The following is a 9,765-nucleotide window of genomic DNA, read 5'->3' as shown; positions in this document are numbered from 1 at the left end:
CCCTTGCACTGCTGCATGAGCAGGCAGGCAAGCAGGGAGTAAGGGAGGGGATTGTGCTAATCTATCTCATCAGGCGCCAATTACGTCAACTCTTACGCAGGATGATGCCGATGAACTAACACTCAAACTGTCTCCCACATTGGCGACCTTCTGTCGTCTTCATTTATCATGTTTCACGCTCCACCTGTCGCTCATCTCTGCATGGGCAGCATGCGGGAGCATCTTCGTAATATAGCTGCCGCTGCCTGTAGTCCCCCGCACTCTCTCTCGATCTCTCTCTCGTTTTCCTTACATCGGCCTTCCTTCTTCATTTCCAGGATCGTCTTACGCATAGCGCCATTCGATTCTTCTTACACGCTGCTGATCTCTCGCTTTGCGGGTTCCTTTCTCTTGGTCTGGTTGGCGGCACGTGCCTCGTGATCTTGTGGGTTCCCTTACGAGATCTGTGTTCTTTTAAGTGTCTGTTTTGTGGGTTTATTCCTGCAGTTGGTCGTTCACGAGAGGGCTTGATGCTGCGGTAGAGGGGATTGTCCCACACAATTTCGAGGTATAGGTCTCTGGATTCTCATCCAACCAAGGACTGAGGTTACGATGGCGGTGATTGGTTTGTGGCCATGATCGAATGCCTCGCAGGACGTGTGCATTCTTTGTGTGGCTGGACTTCCATTGAGGGTTGCGACCTCGGAATTATTTTGCTGCTTTAGGAATGTGAACGTGTAGCCGTCACAATTGTTTCACCATTTTCTTTTTTTTAAGGGGAATCTAGTTGTTGCTGGTATGAAATATACGCTGTAGGGAGTGTAAGGTAGCATCTGAGTCCGCAAGGAAACTATGGAAGTCGCGCACATCGAATAGAAGTTGCGCGAATACCGCTTTCCAAGTTAGAATTATGGAATGAAAAAGCCACACATTTGACGAACTTCTTGTGAACAACATAGATTTCAAATCGGATTCTACCCTGTAGTTTCGTTTCCCAGTTGACGCGGAGTTTGAGAACAAAGTCTACACTGTAACTCTTATAATGAACTAGTCGTTCTTGTAGCATATTTTCATGTTGCACCGCTAGATGAGTTGTCGTGCTGTTTTACTAGCTTCATGTTATTGGTATGATCTAGCGTGATACAATAGATGTAATGATTAGCATTCAGCTTTCCGCTAGTCGGTACACGAGGAATGTCTCCCATGCTATGTAATATGTTTATTTGGTCTTTCTCTATCATGAATCACGTTCTTTTGAAGTCATCTGCTTGAAAATTGATTGAACCCGGACTGTTCTTTGAGCTTTTCATTAAAACGTCCATATTATCATAAACCGCAACCGGAGCGGCCGCATAACAATCATCATATTTCGTAAATATTTTGGTTAACGTTGGAACGATGTTTCCTTCACTTAGTCGTCGCGTCTTCAACTTTGCTGCTTCATTTTTATTTCTCAGAATTCGTCATTCCATTTTGCAGGAGAATTACAAATCATTTTCGAGTTTCCAGTGATTATGGCAACATCGCCAGCAGCAAAACGCAGTCTTCCTCTCAAATCCTTAAATCATGTCTCAAGAGTCTGTCGGGATGTTAATGCTACAACCATTTTTTATGAAAATGTATTGGGGTTCGTCCCGATCAAAAGGCCAGGATCACTTGACTTCGACGGAGCTTGGTAAGTTCATATCTGATTTGTGTGTCAGCGGTGCTCATTGTCGCAGTCGAGGGACTCTTCTGGCGTGGTTTAAGTTAAAATCCTACGTACTATATTCCAGACTTCCTCCTCATTAAAGAAATGAAAAAATAAAACTTAGAATTGCTGTGAGGTTATTCCGCGCTTATGGTTTCTTCTTGGTTTCACTGAGTGTTGTGATTGAATTTGGAAGTTTCTGTAACTTGATATCTTCATGAAACTTCACATGGTGCAGGCTTCACAATTATGGGATCAGCATTCACCTTCTGCAATGTGAGGAAGATGTAGAATCAATGCCGCCCGTTAAAGAAGAAATAAACATTCGTGACGACCACCTATCCTTTCAGGTATGTAAATACTGATTTGTTCGGATTGCCATTAGTGTTATATCAACTGAAGGAACGAATGAAATGCACTAGGGGTGAACCACCTACGGCCTAACTTTTCAGCACCAGTCATTATATATTCTGAAGAGTACTTAGATACTGCTTTCAAAAAATTCAACCCGTTGATTGATGTTGTCACATGAATGCAAATTGAAGTGAGTAGAATGGCGTGCTAGCTTCTTTGTCCTCCGAAAGCCTTGACATGGTGTGATATTGAAATGGGCAGAGTGAGTCTGTAGAAGAGGTGGAGCGAGCATTACAAGAACACGGCATCCATTATGAAAAGAAAACACTCGATGAGAGTGGCATCATAATTGACCAAGTGTTCTTCCACGACCCCGATGGTTTCATGATTGAGATTTGCACATGTGAAAAGTTCCCCGTCCAGCCGTTAAATAATTCCACGGCCGAATTTTGCAATCTCGTTCGCACCTTATCTTCTCGGAGGGGACTGTCTCGTACTATCAGTCGAGCCAACACAGCCGAAATGCTTCCAGAGAAGCTCAAGTCTCATACCTTCAGTTTCGTAAATCAGGGTACAACGTAAGATTTTGTTGATTTAGCATTGAATCGCGTTCAGTGATATTGTTCAACTGCCGCTGCCTAATTGAACTCAAAATCTTAGTGGCCTTATTTTTTCCATATTAGACGAAGTGACCTGTGGTTGTAGACTACATTTAACATCCCAAGTTGCTTATTGGAAAATTTGTCTTCTTTTCCTTTAGATCCCACCTGTAAGTTCAACTGCATGGATTATGAAGATTAAGCTAATCTACACAATGTGATCCTGTACTGCAGAAAATCGCTCTTCACGTTTTTGCAAACAGAAAATTTTCCATCGGATCACTCAATTGGTGGCTAAACAATCGCTGTAGAACTTTACTGATTAAGTGCAGTATCAAACAAAGGATCTCGTAAAGAGCTACTGACGCAATATGTGGAAAGGCATAGTCTCCCTTATCGTGAAGACGTCTGTAATTGGTTTAATATGAAATCCCATTAAGTGATGAAAAGTTGCCCTAAAAACTAGCACAAATGTCCCTCTAACATGGTAAGGTTTCAAGAGCACTCTCATATTTGGGTAAAAAATGAGACTTGAAGGTTGTATTCTAACATACACAATTGATGTTTACACAATATTAGGGAACTTTAAATTTTTTTTAATAATTACAGATCAAAAGCATGAATAGTGTAGAAATCTGAAAGCTAGTTGCAATCATTCACATCTTGTAAGGCAAGTAGATATGTAATGTAAAAAAAAATAATGTTATTCTGAAATAAAGATAAGCCACAAGAACCATTTTAATAATAAAAATGAATAAAAGTTTATGTTAATTTAAAATTTTTGTCATCATTAACTTTTAAGTGTGAAAGAAATTACTATTATATGATTATTTATTTATTTATTTTTAATGAAATTTATTTTCGTTAAAAAGCGGTTTTTCTTTCACATTTTCTTATATCATTTAATATATTATTTTTTAATAGCTTTTAATTTAAAATATAAAAAATAAATTAAATTAGATTTTTTTTTCAAAATTTTTTTCAACTATCTTGGTTAAAAATAGATTTAAAAAATGATAATAAAGATTTTTATTCTTTGCAATATTTATAGGTTTATGTATGCTAAAGTCTTATCATTTTTATGATTATATTACATTTGTTACAAGCAATTTTTACAACTAAATTCTTATTGATATTTATTAATAAGTATTATTTTAAGTTTCAAAAACTTGAATATTATACCAAATAAATACTTGAATTTAGAATATTTTTAAAATTTTTAATATTTAGATAAAATTTTGATACATATTAAAAAAATTAATAATACAAAATTAGGTAAAAGTAAATACAAATATGTGTTTTTATATGAATTTTGTAAAAACCAAATTATGTTTTCATAGTTTTTTTTAGCTAATGTACTTAATTAAAGACAAATTTTTAATTCATCATAAATTTCACAATGAAAATGATGTATTTTGGTTATAGTTTTTCTAATTGATACATCCAACCTGGAATTTTTAGTATAGAATAAATAATCTTTGATAATCTTTTTTATATGTATTTTTTTTAATGTCACTTATTTTCATGTATGTAGAATTCTAATTTCTTTTAAAATTATGTGCATTCTACTAGATTCTTATTATATATTCTAATAATCCTAAAAAATTTAAAAACCATATGATATAAAGAATTTTTTATAAAAATTCTCTAATATGAGATTACGTAAAATTTTCTTCTCTAATTATATTTCTTATAGGAAGCTTCTTTACAAGTTTATTTAGACAACAAATTCTAGTCTTACAAGTGGTATAAATACTAATAAGACCAAAATCATCATTAATCTTGACAACTTATTTTATGATTTTTTATTTCTTTTGTTTTTATAGATTATTAGAAAAATGGACCATCTCCAAAAACCATTATTACAATCATGGCCCTTACCTCCATCCCCCTTGTTTCTAGCCTCTACTCCCTCCATTTCCTACCTCCCTTGTTCCTCTTTAGTTCTCCATGATAGAGTGGGTTGATTTAGTAAATTAGTGGATCATTTTAACATTTTCCTCTATATATATATATATATATATATAAATTATTGTAGTACATTTATAAAAAATCTACCATAAAATATCTATTTTAAAAAGCCATACTTTGAAACATGTAGAAAAGAAGATGTGCATATCTTTATCCTATCTTTTTGTAAGATATAACTATTATTTTTAGTATTAAAGTATTTTTAATTTTTTTAAACCACTTAATTATATGAAATATCATTTATTAGATCTTAAGAAGGTTTCCAATTTTTTTTTTTTATTTATTTTATTTTATTTCATAACTCCCTTGTTATAACTTACATTAGAACAAATGAGATTATTGTAGTTATGTATGCAAATTTAATAGGTGTAAAAAATTACATCACTCATGTCATTTTAATAACTAACTAGAAAATTATATCTATTGATTTAAAATAGAAATATGATCCAATTTTTTTAAAAAATATTATATAAAATGGATAACATATTTTAAAAGAAGAAAATAAAGAAGAAAAAATTATAATCTTATATTAAAAATCTCTCTAATAATAATATTTTTAATCATTCAACACATATTTTCATTATTGATTGCTTAAATTATCCACAATTCCTAACACGACTATAACAATACAAGTTTTTTAATAATGCTTGGTACAAATTTTAAAAAAAACTCATCCACAAGTAAACATATACATATATATCCATATTTAGTAAAAAGTTGGACTAAGATACTCTCTATTCCCTCCAAATTGTCTATGGTTTTGAATTGTATTTTTCTATTTTTTAAAATATTTTTCTAAAAAGAATTTAAGTTAAGTAGACCTTGCCTAATCAATGGACAATATAAATAAGGTCCATTAAATTTGAGATTTTGCTCAACTTTAGGCCTTCCTATGTCCATCTAGCCATAGGGATATGACTAATCATAGAGCTAGAAGTAACCACTTTCTCTAGCCAGTGGATTAGATAGAATCTTAGATTGGCAAATCAATTTAGCTTGTCTAGCTATTATCTAGGTAGATCGTAACTAGGTGGACGTTAAATAGCCCTGACCTTGCTTAATAGTGGCAATCGCCAACAAAATTAGAGTTAGAAATCTCCTTACTCTAATTTTAAACATAAACATTAAATTCTTTGTTATATGAACAAGTTTAATTTTACAATGGACTTTACAAACACACTTTATAACAACATTCGATTACACCAAAGGCACACATGAAGCACACAACATAGTATACTAAAGATATGCAACATAAATTGGGAGAGCCGGAATACTAGAAAGGATTGATGTCACAACAATGTCACAACGCTCAACAGATCCTGGCTACCATATTCTGTCTTGGGTAGCCACTAAGCTTATCTTGGCGGCCAAACTCAATCTGCCAAGGAAATGTTGTATTTTCCATTAATACAGTATTGGCTTCCCAATAATATTGGATTGCCCAAGTCGAACATCCCACATTGGCAATCAAACTTCAGATAGGCAAATCTAGGGCTGTCTGGTTGCCCTCTTTGTCTGCCTTTGCGTGTCCAGTAAAAAATTGCAGAGTCTTAAGTGAAGACCTCTCCTGTCAATTTGATGCTAACAGCTGCTCTCATATTGTCCGGTCAAAGTCAACAGGTATTTTAACTGCTGCTGCAGTTTGTATTTTCCTGAACTGGTTATGCATGGGCCATTATTCACATTGTCTAAATGATGAGTTGAAATTCAATTTAAAGAGACAGTGACAGAAGGCTCTTAAGTAAATAAAGAAGTCTTATACAACCTTCTTTTTCTGATGTATGATATTGTCCGAAAGAAATTCCATGTTACATTGTCAATCTCCATACTGATAGGTGTTTTCAATCTAAAGCCCACTCATTCTACTGTAGATATCAGAGGGAGATAGTGTCACTTGCAGCTGTGCGTTAAGCCAGAACACTCCTAAGACAAGGAGAGAAGAGACACATATCCACCACATGCTCCTGGAGCAGATTCACTCGAATGGTTCGAAAGCCTGCTATTTCTATTTAGGAAAAACCACAAAGAGAATAGCTTCTAGTTCTTCAAGAGACAGTCTGTAAGAGGTAAAATCATTTGAAGAAACACCAATGCTAGGGAAGCCTAGCTGAGATACTCTGGTACCACCGTCACGGGTTCCACGACAGTAACGGCTGGTTGAATTTTGTATAGAACGTCGGGAACGCCTGACTCATCGCGTGCAACCTGGGCAACATCTCAACATCAGATTGCAAAACTCTGCACCACCCCAATAAACTACTAAGCTTGAAGAGTACATCTACAATCATCGTCACTTCAGCCTCCTCACCAGTAAAGGATAGATCACATAAGAAGGCATCACAACATCTTTGCGAAGATAGACGCAAGAATTCTTTAACACTGTGGCCCACTGCAGCAATGTTAGTACATCATCTGCTCTGTTCGTGGGGATTGCTCTACGAGTGTCGAGTAGTTTCTTTCTTTCACTTCATTTGTGTGCAAGTTTCTGGTATTCGGTTTAAGACTGCTGCAGAATGAAGCGGCCAGAGGTATCTTGCATCCATTTGTGAGGACACATGGAAGGGGTGTCTGATAATGTTTAACATTGAGACTCACCAATATTTCTTCGTCCAAGTAAGAGATGAGAATCTGCCTTTCATATCGACCAGCTGCATTCACCAACGCAACACACGTATATCAATCACCATTGACGTCAAACAGGCTGAATGCAACTTTAGGTAGCTTAAGGCAATACAAGAGCACTTCCAATTCAAAAATAATGCTTGCCGTGTTCCGTCTACTTGCTGTAGACAGAAATAGAGAACGAGAGTCAGGTGCATACTCAGCGGCACTTTGATGCCATTGTTGACAACATCCTTGACAGCAGCGGGAAGGCGATCCACAGTGGCTACAAGTTGGTCATAGAATCCCTTCAACTGCGATGGTACCTCAGACACATTCGGAGATGACAGTATGCCCTCTACATACTCCTCTTTCAGGCGTGTTGGCCCTTCCGCTGTGATCTTAGTTGACAGCGTGAATACGCTCTCGACCTACCTCACCCACATCAAGCATGTCTCAATCACGATATTATCAATTCATACAAAGTTTGTCCCTCCCTCCTCATGCTATATTAGTGTATAAAATTGTGATGGATTCCATCATTAAACGTGGAGAAAGTAAGTAATCCTTACGCTGCCAAGTAGCTTCAGAGTAGCTGTGGCCTTTGTTGTCCCATCAAGGATGATAATGTTCAGGGAGCCAAGAGATGCTAGCGTAGCTGGGAATCGCCTGCAGCAATATCAACAATAGCACTGTCAAAAAATAAAGAGAAAGAGGAAATTAAAGTCTAAGCAACAGAGGAGATCGAAATTGTGAATATTCTGCTTCAATTCATATGATACCAGCTTGAGAGGAGATAATTACTTGATCAGAGTTCGAGCTGCAACCAAAGCCGGGCTGCGGGCTGCTGCCCACTTGAACTCCCACGATCCCTCTAACAAGGGCGACCTGATCCAACACACACTAAGTAAACAATTGGCGGATACATGGGTAGAGGAGGCTACAACCAATTGCAGTACTCGATGATCATGCGCAAGAACACGCCATCAGCATGCTGGGATATCCAGCAGGTGCTCTAGGTTTAGATGACACCGATAGCACACAAGGATTGTAATTTGTATATTTGCTAACTCTAAGCCACAAGCTCTAGAGAGAGCTGAGGGAATGGCGCTTACGTCGTTGGCCGCGGTGTGGGATTCAAACGCTCTAACGCCAAGAGTTTCTCATTCACCGTAATGCGCGCAGTGGCATCCTCTCTCTCCGATGCCAGAGCCTCCACACCACCCGCGTCCGCAATCTGTTATCCCCAAACCAGGTTATCTCCTCATACTGGCACATTGACAGAGGTAATAATGCACGAGGTATGAGCAGAAGAAGCAACACCTTTAGAAAATTGGATAGCTAAATCACCAACTCCCACGATCCTGAAGCTGCACTTGGGAATTAGAAATGTATAATTTCCGTAGCGGGTGCTATGACTAGCACAAAGCGATTTACTAAAAACTACTAGCAAGGCCTCTCGAATTTACGGCCCATTAGAATCGAGGTATTCCGCTTGGTGAGGTTGAGTTTAAATTATCTAAACAATTCGCGCCCTAAAAAACTGTAGAGCAATGCAGTAATATGTGTAGGGTTGGAGGTGCAAAGAAAGTGTATCGTTGCAACTGACCGCAAGCAGAAGCGCCTCTTTTGCAGCATCCCGTTCCAGCTCCTTAGCAGTGAAAGTGCTCTGGAACTCGGAAGACGCGGCTGCCCTCCATTTACCGTTGTTCGCCCCCCTTCGTGATCTTTCACACCGCCCCGGCACAGTTACACTAACTCCATTCGAAGTGAAATCATGTCTTCTCCATCCATTCGAGCGCAGCCCAGAAGCTGAAGAAACTCGGTCATGAGAAGATGGGGTAGAGGTGGAGCATGTCGAAACAGCTGCCGCATATTGTTGTGGGCATGAAAGTGCCTGCGTTGCTAGCGCCATCCTGCTTGCCAGACTCCTACACTCGTCAAACTTTAAATCCCAAATCGTGTGCGTTTCAATAATATGAAGAGACAACTATCTGGGGCAGACATACGCCTCTGAAACCCCCAATATAAATACCTGTAGAAATCTCGGGCTCCGAAGATGCCCAAGATTCCACACGGACACTTAACGCATCAAAGGATCCAGAGAAACACTGAGGAGGCACAGAGCAATGCAAAATCTGCGAAGTTGATTTCGAACTCTTCCACAAAAATTGGTCCAAACCCACTTTAAATAAAACTATCCTCCAACCGTAAGTAACAAGCGAGGGCCTTGAAACAATTCAATTGAAGCTATATCTAAGCACCTGTTGCAGAAGCCCAAATGAATCCGATGGTCAGCTCCACTCGACTACGTCAAGTAACCCAGCGAGGATTGGAGGCTACAATATTGGGTAAATATCTGTTGAGTGATGATCAAAGGATGAGGAGGTAAGAAGCCCAACAGATAACCACGCAGCCGCTTTAGAATTACACAATCTGGTGCAGTTAGGCAGTAGAACCAACTGAAGGCTTGCTTGCAACGGCGTGACTTGGGAGAATCTCGGCCTCCAGTTCCTCTGTGATTCAAATTTCTCAAATGCTTGTCACCTTTGGTATCAAGGCGACCCTCAT

General features: G+C 38.0%; 2 protein-coding genes across 5 annotated transcripts; one reads left to right on the top strand and one right to left on the bottom strand.

The window, feature by feature from the left end:
• Positions 1 to 285: 285 nt before the first annotated feature.
• Positions 286 to 3,071, top strand: LOC112287525 (glyoxylase I 4). Of its 2 annotated transcripts, none has more exons than XM_024530570.3 (5): positions 286 to 424; positions 1,459 to 1,654; positions 1,908 to 2,019; positions 2,285 to 2,601; positions 2,857 to 3,071. In XM_024530570.3, the coding sequence occupies exons 2-5, from the start codon at positions 1,494 to 1,496 to the stop codon at positions 2,918 to 2,920; spliced, it is 654 nt and encodes a 217-aa protein (XP_024386338.1). In that variant the 5' UTR covers positions 286 to 424; positions 1,459 to 1,493; the 3' UTR covers positions 2,921 to 3,071. The 2 variants fall into 2 exon arrangements, with proteins under 2 accessions (XP_024386338.1, XP_090109833.1); XM_090253707.1 differs by lacking the exon at positions 286 to 424 and adding an exon at positions 481 to 547.
• A 3,259-nt stretch (positions 3,072 to 6,330) lies between these two features.
• On the bottom strand, positions 6,331 to 9,723 carry LOC112287534 (putative plastid-lipid-associated protein 13, chloroplastic). Of its 3 annotated transcripts, none has more exons than XM_024530591.2 (8): positions 9,459 to 9,723; positions 8,804 to 9,110; positions 8,310 to 8,431; positions 7,999 to 8,082; positions 7,767 to 7,863; positions 7,415 to 7,625; positions 7,189 to 7,241; positions 6,331 to 6,798 (listed from the first exon to the last, which is right to left on the bottom strand). In XM_024530591.2, the coding sequence occupies exons 2-8, from the start codon at positions 9,107 to 9,109 to the stop codon at positions 6,697 to 6,699; spliced, it is 975 nt and encodes a 324-aa protein (XP_024386359.1). In that variant the 5' UTR covers position 9,110; positions 9,459 to 9,723; the 3' UTR covers positions 6,331 to 6,696. The 3 variants fall into 3 exon arrangements, with proteins under 3 accessions (XP_024386359.1, XP_090109837.1, XP_024386360.1); XM_090253711.1 differs by having other exon boundaries at positions 9,230 to 9,509; XM_024530592.3 differs by having other exon boundaries at positions 8,804 to 9,509.
• Positions 9,724 to 9,765: the final 42 nt, after the last annotated feature.

Source organism: Physcomitrium patens, chromosome 10 (genome assembly GCF_059467195.1).
Source record: "Physcomitrium patens ecotype Gransden chromosome 10, ASM5946719v1, whole genome shotgun sequence".
Taxonomy (NCBI): Eukaryota; Viridiplantae; Streptophyta; class Bryopsida; order Funariales; family Funariaceae; genus Physcomitrium; species Physcomitrium patens.
Note: the sequence above shows the minus strand (reverse complement) of the source record. Positions and strands in the feature narration are given on the sequence as shown.

Excerpts from the sequence above, each read along its gene's own strand:
- LOC112287525 (XM_024530570.3), top strand. The coding sequence starts at position 1,494 with ATGGCAACATCGCCAGCAGCAAAACGCAGTCTTCCTCTCAAATCCTTA. Across the intron at positions 2,020-2,284 it reads ACGACCACCTATCCTTTCAG|AGTGAGTCTGTAGAAGAGGT; the intron begins GTATGTAAATAC and ends TGAAATGGGCAG. Across the intron at positions 2,602-2,856 it reads TTCGTAAATCAGGGTACAAC|AAAATCGCTCTTCACGTTTT; the intron begins GTAAGATTTTGT and ends CCTGTACTGCAG.
- LOC112287534 (XM_024530591.2), bottom strand. The coding sequence starts at position 9,109 with ATGGCGCTAGCAACGCAGGCACTTTCATGCCCACAACAATATGCGGCA. Across the intron at positions 7,626-7,766 it reads CTCTGAAGCTACTTGGCAGC|GTCGAGAGCGTATTCACGCT; the intron begins GTAAGGATTACT and ends TGGGTGAGGTAG. Across the intron at positions 6,799-7,188 it reads ACTTGGACGAAGAAATATTG|GTTGCACGCGATGAGTCAGG; the intron begins GTGAGTCTCAAT and ends GATGTTGCCCAG.